At 39.3% G+C, this 17,585-nt stretch overlaps 1 protein-coding gene across 2 annotated transcripts in view; it reads left to right on the forward strand.

The window, feature by feature from the left end:
• The window catches only part of kif13bb (kinesin family member 13Bb), a 124,699-nt gene that overhangs the window by 30,428 nt on the left and 76,686 nt on the right, over positions 1–17,585 (forward strand). For both annotated transcript variants that reach the window (XM_041250698.1, XM_041250699.1), the window contains 4 exons: positions 8,878–8,890; positions 10,461–10,521; positions 11,174–11,266; positions 11,933–12,113. In XM_041250698.1, the coding sequence (XP_041106632.1) occupies positions 8,878–8,890; positions 10,461–10,521; positions 11,174–11,266; positions 11,933–12,113 (348 nt within the window). The remainder of the gene's footprint in view (positions 1–8,877; positions 8,891–10,460; positions 10,522–11,173; positions 11,267–11,932; positions 12,114–17,585) is intronic.

A 17,585-nucleotide genomic window follows, 5' to 3' on the forward strand; every position in this document is an offset into this window, starting at 1 on the left:
AGCCTGATGTTCCTGGACAACCAAAAAAAAAAAATGTGTTTTTTTTTTGGCTGTTTGCCAGATGGGCAATCCTGTTTTTTTTTTTTTTTTACTATAACAAGATAACATTCTGTGATTTAATCAAATAAGTGGTTAGGTGGTCAAACGAATATATTGAAAAACTAAGTTACAGACTGGAATTACAAGCTACAGTACTTTGCTCACCAAGATTCACATTTGTTATCTTGTTGTACCTTTATTAAATCGTTAACGTTATTTCCCAACCCAGGGGAAAAAAAACAAAAAAATCGAATACGGCAGTTATTATCACAGACTCTGATTTAGCATGTTGACATCGCTTTTTTAAAATTTCTTTAATGTGATTAATAAAATGTGTAATTGGTGCTTAAAATGTACCTTATTTTAAATGTATGGTGCTTGCTTGAAACTTATTGTACCGAGTGCAGCAACAGTCTCGGGTCCAAACCTTTAGCTGAGTTCTTGCTTTACAAAAATTGCATAAATCCAATCGACCCCCTTTTTCACAGACAGCATTTTAAAGGATTTAGAGTTTATTTACATGGATTAAATTTACATTACAATGTACCGTTATTTTATCCCACAAGGCTGTTGTGTTAGGTTTTTTTTAACTCCAAATATACTAATTGATGTAGGAACATGAATAGATACTTGTTTACCCGTTGTCTCAAGCAAAACTGATCTATATATATATACTAATATGAATTATGGCCTATTTATATAGATATAAAAACAATTAAGCACTGCTAGTTATACCGGAATTAATATCGAATTATAAATACTGATTTAAAAAAAAGTCTGCTGCTGATGTTGGCATGTACAGCTCTATGCAACCGGCACAGCAACGCAACAATTTTTTTTAAAAATAAAGAACCAAGTTTTCAACTAACTTTTGCAATTGAAACAAAACAAACTGGTTTTTTGATTTTTTCATTGGTCTTCACCAAAGTTTTTGGACTGAGCTTTGGGATTTTTTTGTTTGTATGTTTTTTTTTGTTTGTTTTGTTTTTTTTTTGTGTTTGTTGTTTGTTGTTGTGAGGAAGACACATGTCTGTTGCTTGATGGTAAGGAAGTCCCAGGGCTCGCAAAAAATCGACAACATGAGGTTCTGGACTACAAATTTAAAGAAAAATAAATTATTTGGCTGTTTGCCAGACCTGGGAAGTCCTGTTTTTGTTTTTGTTTTTTGTGTTACTTTAACAAGATACTGTTGCAGATAATCTCTAGCGGTCGACAAATACACGAGAATATTTAAACACTAAATTACACTGCTAAAGGTTTTAATTTGTTTTTGTATTTGTCGACCAGACAGACATTCCATTTTGGTTCTTGTTGACGTTTTAACCGATCGTTCTAACGCCTATTCCCAAAGTGGGAAACAAAAACGTTTTCCCAACCGGGCAGTTATTCACAAAAACCACTATAGATTTTGTTTTGTTACCATTGTTTTTATATTTCTTTTAATTTTGATTATAATAATATAGTATGGTTTTGCAATAGGTACCGGAATTAATATTGTTGTACCGGGTTTTAAATGAAAGTTTTTGTATTTTGTTTTTAATATTTATGGTATTGCCTGTTTTTCTCGTTTTTGGGTCTGTTGTTAAACCGTTTTGCTTGAGAACGTTGGTAGTGTGTTATGTGTTACCCGCACGTTATCCTCCGTGGTTGGAATCCTGTTGATATCTAAAAGTGTGTTTTGAGGTTTTATTTATAAACTAGATTATAAGATATTTGGATACCACTGTTATTTTAGGGTATGTCATTATATAGGTTAATTTATCGTGCGGCGGTAATTATGACATGACATTAAATAGATGTTAAAAAAAAGTATGAAAATGACTGATGTTGGTGGACATTGTTGTTTGTTTCTTGTTTTTTGTTCTTTTTGCTTACGGCACGAACGCAATAATTTTTAAAAATAAGGTGCAGGAGTTTCAGGTTAACTTTTGACAACATTGAAACAAAACAAAATTTTGATGGGTTTTTTTTTGGGGGGGGGGTGTACGGTGTTTTCAACCAGTAGGATATAGCCAGCATACCGGAAATCGCATGCAGAATATTTACCGTTGTATTACATACTGTTGTTGCAATCGTGTAAATTTTATTTGGGTTGTGTTGCAAATGGACAAATACATATAGCCAGAACACTGAATGCAGCATGCCACAAATAGGTACTGTACTTGTAATTCTACTTTTATTCACAATCTCATTATTATTATTATTATTATTAGTGCTAGAAGTGACAAATACTGTAATAATAAAGAAAATCAGAATAAAACAGTACTAATATTATTAGTAATTTAGCGAATGCCTTTATCCAAAGTGACTTCCTTAACTTACTCCAGCAGCTCATTTTGTTCGTTTTGGATTGTCCTTTTACTATAGCGAACAAAAGGCTTTGGACCCAAACAGGGTTGTTATAGCGAGGGTGTACTGTATTTAGTATTTGACTTGTATGCTTAATAGACGACACTTGCACATTTTAATATATAATGTGTGCACGTTTATTTGATTTTTGTTAATTTTCACCACCCATAGTGTTTAACATTTAACAGAGGGTATAAAAAAGTTTGGATCAGAATCCAATATCATCCCTTACAAAAAAAAAAGTAACATAGTGCATAGAGTATACTTATGCCAAAACTGTCCGGTTTTAGAATACTATTGGTACCATTATTCTGACCTATTTTGGCACAAGTACTGTATACTTGCAGTATACAACTTTTTGTATATTCTTTTTGTAAATAGTACAACGTAGTTCTCAAATATTGAACATTTCTTAGAATGTATCTTACTTCTGTTTTGCATACCTGCATTGTCTCTTAGATATCCACCTCCAGATTCTGACACATACTTTTACAAAACCAGAAGCAACTTCTGCTCTGGATCAAAAGCTGTAATGCTCTGCGGCTGCCCGCCTATGTGGGTAACTATCAGAAAACTAGTAGAAACTAACTAAAACACAAGTCTGGTAAAAACAAAGGGAAATCTAGAAAAAGTATGGAATTTCGATGTTGAAAAAGTATATTAGAACATAGACCTTGGGTCGACATTGTCAGTACTTTTAGAATTCTGAATGCTCAATTCTTTTAGCCTGTCTGCATATGACATGTAAAGTTTTAACATTACTTCCCTTGATTTTAATTCAACACTTTCACTATATATCTGAGCATCTTGTTTCTCTTATAGCTTCCCCACATTGTCTAGATGAAGACATTTCTAAGTCAACATAAACTCCTAGATCTCATAGATTCCTCCTTCAATTTCAGTATGTCCCATATGGTATTTATAATGCACATTTTTATTGCCTGCGTGCAGTACCTAACATTTTTTTCTATTAAATGTCATTTGCCATGTGTCTGCCCAGTTCTGAATCTTGTCTACAGATCCTGTGGAAATTGATGAAAGTGGCATGGGAAAAACAGGTTGTACCAAGAGCATGGCGTCGTGTAGGTGGAGTCTTTATACCAAAAGAAAAAGATTCTACAAGCATCGGTCAGTTTAGTCTTATTTCCCTATTAAACGTAGAAGGCAAGATTTTCTTCATCATTATTGCTCAGAGATTGTCAACCTACCTATTAAAGAACTGCTTCATTGACACTTCTGTACAAAAAGCAGGCATTCCAGGTTTCCCAGGATGCTTAGAACACATCAGTGTAATCTGGCAACAAATGCAATCAGCAATAAAGGAGAGGAAGGAGCTCCATGTGACTTTCCTGGATTTGGCTAATGCATATGGTTCAGTGCCACATGAACTTCTTTGGACAGCATTTGATTTTTTTCAGCATACTGATGACAATAACAAATTTAGTGAAAGCCTACTTTGAGAGATTTGCAATTTAGTTTTTCAACTTTAGAATTCAGCACTACATGGCAATGCCTAGTAGTTGGAATAATGGCAGGATGTACCATTTCTCCACTGGCTTTTATCATGGCAATGGAAGTAATTATTAGGGCATCAAAATGGGTACTGGGAGGAGAGTGCTTAGCTTCTGGAATGTGACTATCACCAATTCGAGCACACATGGATGACATGACAACAATGACTACAACAGTAGCCTGCACTAATCGGTTATTGGGCAAATTAACCAATAACATTGAATGAGCATGAAAGCAATTCAAGCCCACTAAATCAAGGAGCATCTCCATAATTATAGGTAAAGTAGTAGATAAAAGGTTCTACATTAATGGTGAGGCAATACCAACAGTGTCAGAGAAGCTAGTGATAAGTCTAGGGAGATGGTACGAAGGGGATCTAAAGGACACAGTTCATGTGGGAGAAGTTAGACAACAAGCAGTGGAAGGTTTGGAGCATAGACAGCAGTGCTTTCCCAGGCAAACTGAAACTCTGGTGCTTTCAGTTTGGTCTACTGCCAAGACTGCTGTGGCCACTGACTGTACGATGTTTCCTTGACAACAGTTGAGAAGCTGGAAGCTTTAATCAGTTCATACGTCAGGAAATGGTTGGGAGTTCCATGCTGCCTCAGCAGAGTGGGACTTTATGGTAAAGGAATACTGCAGCTACCAATCTCTGCTCTAACCGAGGAGTTTAAGTGCGCCAAAGTCTGACTGGCAGTGACATTAGTAGATTTACGGGACAAATGCGTAAGGAAAGCAGCACCTGTGTTGAAAACTGGAAGCAAATGGACTGCAAAGAAAGCTGTGGAAGATGCTAAGGCTGCTCTTCGAATCTGAGATATTATGGGAATTCAGCATGGAAAAGGAGGTTTTTGTCTCAGTTCAGCTCCTCCTACATGGCACAAGGAAACCTTGGCTCAACGGAGGAAGCTGGTAGTCAGTGAGGTGCAAAAGCAGGAGAGGATCAGGTGTGTAAAGGCAGTTTCTCTGGCCAAGCAGGGAGAATGGATGAGATGGGAAAGTGTGGAACAACGCAAGATTGGTTGGCAAGACCTGTGGACAATGGAACAGAGCAGGATCTGTTTCCTCATCAGATCAGCATATAATCTCCCATCACCACAGAACTTAAACCTCTGGGTGGGTGAGGATCCCTCATGTCCTTTGTGTTCATCACCTGCAACATTAAGGCACATTTTGATAGGATATAAGGTGGGTCTTAGCCAAGGACGGTTTACATTTGTGCCATGACCAGGTGCTGCGATGTTTGGCCTTAGCATTGGAAGACAAGCGTAACCTGACCAATAAGTTGCCGCCAGTTCCATCAAAGCATTACACACAAAAGACAATCGACAAGCCTCGCTCAGGACAACTGGAAGCTGCTAGAGACTGGAAGATGCTGGCAGATGTTGGTCAACGGCTTATTTTTTCACCTGAGATAGCAAAGGACTTAATACTGATCCCTGTAGTACTCCACTGGTTACCTCACTCCATTTTGAGGTTTCTCCTCTAATCAGTACTTTCTGTTTTCTACATGTAACCACTCCATAACGTGCATTTCTTTGGCATGAGATACCCTGAGATACTGTTTCTATATTGAGTACAATGTACTTTGTACAGATCAGTCCATAGGTCAGTTATGGGCAATTTGACATTTTTTTGAGACAACCAAATGTCGACAATGGACTGCCCGAAGGGCAAGTACCATTACCAAAATTTTGCGAGCCCTGCTCCACTTGAACCTGTGCTGGGAACATGTGGACACTGCTGTGGCATTTTGTAAGGTGCCAATAACCCTATTGGACAGACCCAGATGGCTCAAAGCAGCTGTTCAGGGGCTAGACCCTGAACAGCTCAGGTGCGTCATGTCCAGTTTTATTTTCACACACGCTGTTTTAAATTTTTTTTTTTTCCCTGAGTAAAACAGGTTTAAAGGCAGTATATGGCAAAAGAACACCGGTCTCCTGGGCCAGAAAGGGGCTGCTAGGAGCATCTTAGCCTGGTCCTGACTGATTTTCTCCAGACATGGCGGAAGCAGGGCGAGCGGTAGGAAGGCATATCGGTTGCCTTGGCCACTGGTGTGCCAAGGCTTCTATTGCCAGCAGGTCCCCGCCTCCTATTATGGAGAACCAGAGGGGACAGTGGGTTGATTCCTATCTATCTATCTCTCTACTCTCCCGAACCTTTCCCAAATGAGGCTACCACTTTGGGGTTCGTTTCCACTCTGAAACACTTGGACCCTCCTTGAGAGGCGGTCGCTGCCCAGTTGTGTTTTTTTTTTTTTTGTTTGTTTTTTTGTTTTTTTTCACCCTGGGCAGATGGACAGTGAGAGTAGGTTATCTTGTGCCCAGAGCAAAGCTTATTGTCCTCACGATGGAGACTGGGTGACCTGAGCCCGCCTTTGTGGTTGATGTAAGCCACCATTATTGTGTTTGTCTGCATGGACAAGCACATGCCTCCCTCGAACCTTCTGCAACAAATGCTGCAAGGAAAGTTAAACTGTCTGCAGTGTCAAAACATTTGTGAAGACCGTCCCTAGGGGGGTTACACACAGACAAATCACAGCTTTGTAAACCACAGTTGCACCACTGCACAGCTGTTATTCCCTAAATGGATGGGAATGGTTAAAAAAAAAAAAAAAAATGCAATAGGCTTGAGTGTAAATTTGAATCGCTAAAAACGTTTTTGTCCTTTTGGTGTACTTGTCTGTAACCCCTTCCCAAATAATGTACTAGAAAGTAAATGTACTAGTACAGGGTTCTTCCCAGGAATTCCGTCCAGCCGGGCGGCAGTACATTATAGCCGGAAAATGGAAAAATTAAATTGCGTCACCTTAAATATATAATGTGACAAAGAATTTGAATAATGTGTTGCTGTTTGACTATCTGGTTGCTCTTTTTCATTACTGTTTATTATGGTAAATTACTGTGCTTATTTAGGCACTCTACGATTTGACTGCGGAAAGATGACGTAGGTTTATTGGCGTTCACCAAAAAAAAAAAAAAAATGTAACCTTTGCACTTCTTTTTTAACTTAATTATTGTGCTTATTGCTTCATTTCAATTGTTTTCTTTGTTTTCAGGGCATTCTGTTCTACATTTTTTTAATGCAACCGTTCATTTTAACCAATTTTTGTATACAATAGTACACATGACACATAACTGCTGCATGCAACCTGAGTAATAATCTTCTTAAAGGCCTCTATACATGAACCCCCAATAGCTCTCACAAGCGCCTGGTTACATATTTTTACAATATCACAACAAAAGGAATGCACTTTTTATTATTTTTATAAAAAAAAATTTGGTGCAGGAAGCGATTAGGGTCAGTTGACTAAGCAGTATTCTCAATTTGTATTGCAGTATTCTCAATTTGTATTGCAGCTTGTTTGTTACGTTGCAAGATCCTTCTTGTGTCTGCTTTGTGATATTAAAAATGTATGTGGACGAAGGGTTTATGTCATGTGGAGGTAAATCAGAATTGTGGAATTATTTTGGGGTCTGGAAGATGTAACTTGATTTGTTGCTTGTAAAACCTGTCAGTTTTTGTGTACAACAGCCACAAAACTGGTATCTCTGAAAGCACAGGTGTAGCTCCCTTTCAACTGGTGGCACAAAAGGAACAGACATGTATTTTATAGTAAAATAAGTAGAAATAGTTAAAATAAAATGTTACAATGTTAAAATATATCCAGACCACTACAGTGAGCTACCACGCTGTATAGCCCATTGTATAAACTCAATCTGTGGAGAATGCGTCAGTCAGCGCAGGCAGTAGGTAGAGGGCAAACACTTGCGGGTTTGGGTCAGGTTGCATGTCTTAAAGTGGATTGGGTCTCGGGTAAGAAGACAGTGCTGCAGCGGGTTGTGGGTTTGGGTCTGGTCCTGTAATAGCGTGTCCAGGTTGGAAACTGGTCATAAAAATCGCTGGTTCAAGCCCCAGATAATGGAGACGTTTTAGTTTATAGTATAATACAGTGCAAGCTTTGCTTGTTGTGTAGGTCTCAGCAAACAGTTCCCTTGTTCTTAGTACATTGAGAGTTTACATTAGGCCTTAAAACAAAGGTTTCCTCCCCTTGTTTCTGATTATTTTAGAAATTAAGAATTGTTGCTGCATATCTTGCTGAACATAAAGCTCAGTGATAATTGTCGATTTCAGTATATCACCCCTGATTTGAAATGTTATTGGTAATAGAATTTCAAATTGGCACTACTGTATTTGTTTCCTTGAAGAGAAAGTGACCTACTGAAGATGACTAAGATTAGCAGATGAGACCAAGCTACTGTAGTGGGAGTGGCTGACATATACTGTGTGTCAGCCCAGGAAATAAAGGGATTTAGATCACAAACAAATTGAACAGAAACGGTGTTAATTTACGTTTATAATGAAAAATAAAGGTATTAACAAGGTGGATGTTTGCGTTACAGTACACTCATTGCTGACACTAACCAGGCAGAGCGAGGAGACAATTAAAAAGCAATGCTTGGCTATATAATGAAATGTAGAGTATAATGCACTAGTAGAGCTGTACATAAAATGCTAACTAATCCCAGGGATAGAGGATATGAGTTATGAAGAACAAGGAAGGATTAGGGGAGGCTTGGTTGAACTTTTTTAAAACCTGAAAGGAGTCCACCCTAGTTTTACCTTTGTCACTATTTCATGCTCAGCACAGGGCTAGAGGACACAGGTAGCTTTAGTGGTGACAAACAGAGCGATGAGTGTATGGAATAGGTTACCAAACCAAGTGGTTCCTGCTGAAACATTGTGACCATTTAAGAGCCAACGAGAATAAGTTCTGGGATCAGTCTGGTAGATGGAAACCATATGAACATTAATGGCCGAATGGCTTCCTCTTTCTTTATAAATTCTTGTGTTTTGTTTCCCTGTAAAGTACAAGTTCAAACAAATTGTAAATTTGATGTATTTATTTATTTATTTAATATATATTTTTTCCTTTTATTTCAATATTGCTGTTTCCTGACACCAACTGAAAACCAGGAGCCAGCTGAAGGTAAGGACAATGAAAATTGAGTTTGAAGAGCTTTAATCACAGAGTATAGTAAAAGGTTTCTCAGTGTATGTTATCCCATTTGTTCTCTCCTGTTTTTGTACTCCTTTATTCAATCTTTATTTATTTAGTTCCTTGCTTTTAAGGTGTTGGCTGTGCTTGAAATGTTGCCAACAAATGTGGGTGTGCACCCAGTGGGTTGGAGGTTTTGGACAGCCCAGACAAAGCAAGAACTATGCCAGGATATAGCCTTGACTGCTGTTACACACTACAGGTTAATGGGGGAGTGTTTGCAGAAGGCCTGGCCCCAAAGACTGTCTTGCTTTCTTTCTTAGTACAGTGTTGTTGCTGAATGTGAGCAAATTAGCTGGTGGTGAGGTTTTTACAGAATGATGGCATCTTGCTAGCTAGCATTTCACATCACTTGTTATAGTCTGAACTGTATTTTTTCATGGTAGTCATGCATTATTTCACAGCTTTTCACAAACTAAAAATAGGTATTTCACAGTTAACTGTAATATGTATTAAAGCAAAAATTGCAATAGTTACCTGGTGTTTGTTTGACATTTAAAAAAAATTGCGCCACTCTATGCAGTGTGTTCAACTGTTTACCAGAAGGAAATTAAACCAGCTGCTTTCAGAAATGGGAATTTTCAAAGGGAAGTACATATTACAAGGCAGTGGGTACATTTTCGTGGAAGTCGTGAAATTCGTGATAATCCTGAATATTCTTGCCTGGCTTCATATGATTAATTTTAAAATGTGTGAGGGGATGTGGATTCAAATAAGTATGATCAGGTTGTTTTTATGGGAGAACCTTTTAAAAGGAGGTCTGTTCTTGCATTACTTATTCCTAATTCCCAAGTAAGGACAGTTTGAGGGTTAGGATGTAGTTATGCTGGGATTTTAACTAACATAACTGTTATTTAATTTCTGATTTCCCCAAATTTAAAAATATGAAATTTTTTTAAAATTAAGGTATTTGTGCATGCACTCAGCGCATTAGATAAGAAGAACATAAAGTTTACAAACGAGAGGAGGCCATGAGCTGTGTACTCTGTGTTATACACATTGAAATATGTGCATGTTATCAAGCTTCTTGTACTTCATTGGTGAGTAAGTGACTGGATTCTTGATCCGACCTTAGAATTTTTGTGCACCATCTTAGTCCCCCCCCTCAATCTAATGTCCCAATTTACCTATGTCAACTGAGTTGAATATTCTGTGTTTAGAGAGTCTGGATGCAGTAGAGAGAGAAAATATAAATGTATGTGCAGGCCTTTTAAGTATATTCTATCTGCAGATTTGGAATTTATAAATAGATATATCTGTAGATAGGAGGCAGCCTGGTCCAGTGGTTAAAATCCAGAGCTTGTAACTGTGTGACCCTGAGCAAGTCACATGACCTCCAAGTTACTTAAACCTTTGCGTCCTATCAATATATCTACTTTATCTATATACATGTATTTGCTTTAATATGCAAGGAGTTGTACCTCATTTAATTCATTTGCTCCCCATAATAACATATTCTTCACCTTCTCCTCTCTTGCTTGTTCAACCATCTCTGTTTCAGGTGTTTGCCTATGACCACTGCTTCTGGTCAGTGGATGAGTCTGAGACGGGTACATTTGCAGGTAACGGTATCTTTGTACGCAATCTGGGGCTATTTGAAAACTGTCTATTGTCTAGATAACTGGTTTCAATCATGGGGTATTTGGAGGCTGTCTGTACATCACACTGACATTTAAACAGGTAGAGAACTTGCCATTCAAATGTGATTAAACTTGCTGATTTACATTATTTAACAAGTTGAATTTCTCAGAATCTGTTTGTGTCCACTGAGAACACCCCCCCTTGTGTTTGGAAAGTTAATTTAATAGTTTAGTTAAAAGGGAAGGCATGCCAAAATATAAAACAAGGGGACCACAACATTGTAAGTGTGGCAATATCTACTTCCTGAAATTAGAACAGTCAGTGGGTTGGTGGCCTATCAAATGTTTGAAAGTCATGTTCCTTCCCACCTTATTTGATGTAATTGTTCTTGTGCAGAATGAGGGCGCTATCTGCTAGAAGAGGTATCTTTACTCAGAGTAGAATAAACCTGTCCTGGGGGGGTGTATCAAAGCAATGTGTTTTATAAAATAAACCCCTGTGTTGGTTCTTGTCAATTTCTCTATTTCCATATGCTTTGCTGAGGAAGTACAGACTCTTGTTATATGCAATAACACTATCTTTTCTCGTCTTGATTTAAATGTGTTCTTTTGGCTACATTCTTATTTCTATAAGGTCAAGAAGTGGTTTTCCAGTGCCTTGGTGAGAGTTTGCTACAGAATGCCTTTCAGGGATACAATGCCTGCATCTTTGCCTATGGCCAAACAGGTATGAGCACTTACTAAGGGAGCTAATGAAATGCTCCTAATTTAGTAGCCTGTGTGCACTATTTTGAACTGTGCACCCACACTGTACATTTAGATTGATTTCTGAAAATGAAATATGCAAAACATTACTGTACAGTTTAAAATGTTTCTATATGTACAGATACATAACTCCCCAGTATTTGTTTAGAAAATTATTCTATACTGTATGCTTTTGTGCAGTCCACTGGTAATGTTGGTAGAATGGTGCAGTTATAAGAGATAGGCAAATGCTTTTTTACATTTTGTTGATGGTGAATCAATCGCAGAAACTCCAGGTAGAATCTGCAGGGGATTCAGCATGTTATGATCCATCAGTTTGCTTGGAATTCCAAGATTTGCTTTACCTTTATTTAGTTTTAAAGGTTAAAACAATGTTGAAGGCACTAGATGAAACGTGTGTGTACTAAAGTTCAATTCTTGGATGAAGCTATTCGAAAATAAGGGTATATTTGAAGATCTGGATCTGCAACACAATAATACAAGGATTTTTGCAAATCTAATGAAGGCATTGACTGAGATGTCTACTTGATGTTGCTTGTACTGTATGATTGATTGATTGATTGTTTTTAATAAAGATTTTTAAATTTGAACCTACTTTTGTCATGGGGTGCACACTGGTCTGTTTCAGGTTCAGGGAAGTCCTATACAATGATGGGTTCAGTGGACCAGCCAGGCCTGATCCCAAGACTCTGCAGTTCACTTTTTGACAGAACTCTTCATGAACAAAGGAAGGAGGAGAGCTTCACTGTAGAGGTGTCCTATATGGAAATCTACAATGAGAAGGTCAGAGATCTCCTTGATCCCAAAGGGTAAGTGTCTTGACTTGTTCAATAAGAGTTTAGTGAGAAGATCATTAAATAAGTTGTATACTGTGCACTCTATCACATATGGAGATATTCAGTTAGAATGTAAATGAGGTGTGCTGTTGCCAAGTGATTCTTATCTGGAAATGTACAGTCTATAATTGAGTGTTTAGAGCAGCGGTGTTCAAACAATCAAAAACTAAACTGAAATCCTCCGAGCAGGGTGGGACAAATCATGTTGTAGGCTGATGGCCATTTGGCCACTAGCTTTCAAAACATGGCCAAGTGAACTTTATGGTGGCCAACATTTTCAAATGGGGACAATATGAGGAGACATGTATATATTACACATGTTTTTTAAATGTATTTATTTATTTATTTATTTATTTATTAATTATCTTTAAATTGTGGGAGGGAAACTATACAATCGATGTGCCAGAGAACATACTCCAAAAATTAAGGGAACTATATTATGTGCTTAAAATGCCAGGGAACTATTTTCTGTGTGCATAAAATGTCAGGCAATAGAACTATATTATTCAAATACCAGAGAAGACAACTATATAAAAATTCCACAGAGGTGAACACATACACCAGCTGGCTAAAATACTAACACTCTGTTCCCTATCAAGTACGAAATGTAACTATTACCTCAAGGGTATTTATCCTTAACAAAGACTGCTCGTCTGAGCCTGTGACGTAGTCATGCCCACCCTCGAGGGTATAACTAGACAGTACACACACAGTAAGTGTTGAATATACTTTTTGTCTTTATTCGCTTGTGTAATTACCCTATTAATGCGATTTTATACTTACTTGATAATAGTAATCGCTATTTACATGTATTGTGCACTCAGCCACGGTTTTCGTTAAGTCTCTCAGCGGCCTTGTGCCCCGCGTGAAGCCAGTGATTGTCACCCCTTCCCCGGGATGGAACAACCTTATGTCAGGTACTTGTGTTCTTTCTCAGGCTGCAAGCTTCGTTGAAGTTGAATATATTTTATAAAAAATTATACATAATTAACACTAATCAGGTGTTTTGTGTGATTGTTTCTTGTGTGTGTTTTTGTTTTTTCACAGAGATATTAGCATATGTTGGACTGAGACGCGTGCTTCAGTGTCTTGTTGCCATATTAATTTTGCTTGCAGAATTATTGTGAAGACTGTTAGGGCTCTACAAGTAGGTTTCTTCAGTTTTCGGACTGTTGGATTAACCAAGAGCACTGTAGCTCGGCATCCCTATAGATCGCTTCTGTGGTAACTGGGTCCAGACCTGCTCCCGTTCCAGCCGGTACACTGTACATCGAACGAGGTTACCATTCTGATTCACTAGCAGTTGCTAGCTCAGCTCTGCTTTGGGTCTGGCTGTCCGCAGCCCTCCCACAGTTTTTCATTGCCGCCTTGGTCTCTTCTTACATTGTCACTGCGAAGGCTGTCACGGCTCTGAGAGCAGGCTTTCCCCAGTCTTCCCCAGGGCTGTGTCAGTTTGCCAGATGCGCTGTAGGTGGGCACCCCTATAGTCTACATAAGTGGTAACTGTGGGTCCAGACCTACCCTGTTCCCGCCAGTACAAATTCTGTACAACAAACGGGTGTGCAATTTTTGAAAAAATAGCAATATCTACTTGTCCTTAAAAACCCACAAAGTATAATATAAATAACTTTTAGGATTTTGGTTTTATTTGATTGAACACAATCAATCAGGAAATGTTCCTTTCAGTGCAATTTGCAACACATTTGCTAGTAAATTTAAGTAACATGTGCTGAATCCACCTCTTGATGTACAGGTGTTTTAATTGTTGCATCAGATACAAAATCATTGCCAACTGTTACTGCTGCTTTGTGCAATTCAGATTTTTCTTGTTGTTGTTGTTGTTTCAGTTTTGTAACTGTATAACCTGTCTGGTTTCGCTGTATTTTGTTTTTGTATTCTGTTTTTTGACCAACATAAATACAATATTTACTGTAGGCTCCATCAAATTCTGCAAACGCACTATGTTTTTTGTTTTGTTTATTTCTATTACAGTGCCTATAGAAAGTCTACACCTTCTTTCCAAATTTTCACCTTTTGTTGCCTTACAGTCTGGAATTAAAACATTTTTTTGTTCCATTTATCTATACATCCTACCCTACAACTTCCAAGTGAAAAAAATATTCTAGAAATTTGTAGAAAATTAAATAAATAAAAACTGAAATAGCTTGGTTGGATAAGTGTCCACCCCCCTTAATAGCAATCCTAAATTAGCTCAGGTGTAACCAATCGCCTTCAAAATCACACACCAAGTTAAGTCGTCGCAACCTGTGTTAAATTGTAATGATTCACATGATTTCAGGATAAATTCAGCAGTTCCTGTAGGTTCCCTCTGCTGGGTAGTGCATTTCAAAGCAAAGACTCAACCATGAGCACCAAGGCACTTTCAAGAGAACGCCTGGTAAAGTTGTTGAAAGGCACAGATAAGGGGATGGGTATAAAAAAATATCAAGGGCCTTGAATATTCCTTGGAGCACGGTCAAGACGATTATTAAGAAGTGGAAGGTGTATGGCACCACCAAGACCCTGCCTAGATCAGGCCGTCCCTCCAAACTGGATGATTGAGCAAGAAGGAGGCTGATTAGAGAGGCTACCAAGAGGGAAAATGAATGGAGCAAAGAGCAGAGAAGTCCTTGAGGAAAACCTGCTGCCCTCTGCAAAAAAGCTGAAATTGTGACAGAAGTTCACCTTTCAGCATGACAACGACCCAAAGCACACAGCCAAAGCTACACTGGAGTGGTCAAAGAACAAAAAGGTAAATGTCCTTGAGTGGCCCAGTCAGAGCCCCAACTTAAATCCAATCAGAAATTTGTGGCATGACTTGAAGATTGCTGTCCATCAATGCTCCCCAAGGAACTTGACAGAGCTTCTAGGTGTGCAAAGTTGGTAGAGTCCTATCCCAGCAGACTCACAGCTGTGATTGCTGTTACCAAGTATTAACTCAGGGGGGTGGAGACTTATCCAATTATGATCTTTCAGTTTTGTATTTAATATATATATATTTTTTCTCAATAAAAACATTTTTTCCCCCTGAACAGTGTGGAGTTTGGTGTGTAGATAAGTGGAAAAAAATCATAATTTAAATGCATGAAACTTTGAGGCACTGACACAACAAAAAATGTGAATAAAGTTCAAGGGGGTGTAGACTTTCTATGGGCACTGTATATACTTATTTTTTTCTAAGTGGTGTACAACATTTTACGGCTATTTTTCCTCATCTAACATCTTGTCTCATGATGGCTGGTAAATACACTGACCAAAAATATAAACTCAACATGTAAAGTGTTGGTCCCATGTTTCATGAGCTGAAATAAGATCCCAGAAACTTTCCATATGCACAAAAAGCTTATTTCTCTCAAATTTTGTGCACAAATTTGTTTATATCCCTGTTAGTGAGCATTTCTCCTTTGCCAAGATAATCCATCCACCTGACAGGTGTGGCATATCAAGAAGCTGATTAAACAGCATAATCATTACACAGGTGCACATTGTGCTGGGGACAATAAAAGGCCAATCTAAAATGTGCAGTTTTGTCACACAACACAATGCCACAGATGTCTCAAGTTTTGAGGGAGCGTGCAATTGGCATGCTGACAGCAAGAATGTCCACCAGAGCAGTTGCCAGAGAATTGAATGTTCATTTCTCTACCATAAGCCGCCGCCCGCCGCCTCCAACGTTGTTTTAGAGAATTTGGCAGTACGTCCAACCGGCCTCGCAACCGCAGACCACGTGTAACCACGCCAGCCCAGGACCTCACATCCGGCTTCTTCACCTGCGGGATCGTCTGAGACCAGACACTCGGACAGCTGATGAAACTGTGGGTTTGCACAACCGAAGAACTTCTGCACAAACTGTCAGAAACCGTCTCAGGGAAGCTCGCCTGTGTGCTCGTCGTCCTCACCAGGGTCTTGACCTGACTGCAGTTCGGCGTCATAATGGACTTCAGTGGGGGAGAAGTGTGCTCTTCACAGATGAATCCCGGTTTCAACTGTACCGGGCAGATGGCAGACAGCGTGTATGGTGTAGTGTGGGCAAGCGGTTTGCTGATGTCAACGTTGTGAACAGAGTGCCCCATAGTGGCAGTGGGGTTATGGTATGGGCAGGCATAAGCTCTGGACAACAAACACAATTTGCATTTTATCGATGGCAATTTGAATTCAAAGAGATACTGTGTTGAGATCCTGAGGCTCATTGTCGTGCCATTCATTTGCCGCCATGACCTCATGTTTCAGCACGATAATGCACGGCCCCATGTCGCAAGGATCTGTACACAATTCCTGGAAGCTGAAAATGCCCCAGTTCTTCCATGGCCTGCATACTCGCCAGACATGTCACCCATTGAGCATGTTTGGGATGCTCTGGATCGACGTGTACGACAGCATGTTCCAGTTCCCGCCAATATCCAGCAACTTCGCACAGCCATTGAAGAGGAGTGGGATAACGTTCCGTAGGCCACAATCAACAGCCTGATCAACTCTATACGAAGGAGATGTGTCGCGCTGCATGAGGCAAATGGTGGTCATACCAGATACTGACTGGTTTTCTGATCCACGCCCCTACCATTTTTTTATTTTTTTTATTTAAGGTATCTGTGACCAACAGATGCATATTTGTATTCCCAGTCATGTGAAATCCATAGATTAGGGCCTAATTAATTTATTTCAATTGACTGATTGAACTGTAACTCAGTAAAATCTTTTGAAATTGTTGCATGTTGCGTTTTTATATTTTTGTTCAGTGTAAATAAACTACTTGTGCTACAAGCAAAGTACAATGGCAAAACTTGTTGTCCGTCACACAAATTTTGTCTTGTCCTGGGCGTCGGGCGATACGAATTGCATTCCCCTGACGAACAAGGTTTCCACTCCGATTCACTATTCCGTCAAGCAGGCTAGCGCTGCGTCTGGTGTGATTGCTTGTTATCTTTCCCCGCAGTGTTTCGTGCCGCCTTGGTCTCTGCCTGCAGCACCATTGTGAGGCCTGTCATGTCTCTGACAGCGATTTTTCCTGAATTTTAGGGCTCTCTTGGTTTGCCTGAAGGTACATAGGAAGGCACCCCTATATATTGCTTCTGCAGTAACTGTGTGTCACAGACCTGCTCTTTTCCCGACTTGGTATACTTGCCGAACAGTGAACAAGGTTAGTGCACAGGGTACCCGAATTTGTACCGTAGTGAGTGTAACGCGCCAAGAGTACCACCACCGAATGGTGAACAACCACTGTATGTACCACTGACCGAGTGTACCACCACCAAGTGTAATAACTGAATCGTTCCTTGCAAGGTACTGTACAGCACTAGCACTCAGGAGCCATGCGGCTGTAAACAGATTGGGTCTCCCTGTAATGGCGGAGCTTATGCCATTGACCAAGAGGGTCACTGCTGCCTTGCAGGTGCCCTGGTCTACATAACATCCACCCTGTTGCACTACTGTACAGTGGCATTGCTG

This window comes from Polyodon spathula, chromosome 5 (genome assembly GCF_017654505.1).
Source record: "Polyodon spathula isolate WHYD16114869_AA chromosome 5, ASM1765450v1, whole genome shotgun sequence".
NCBI classification, from domain to species: Eukaryota; Metazoa; Chordata; class Actinopteri; order Acipenseriformes; family Polyodontidae; genus Polyodon; species Polyodon spathula.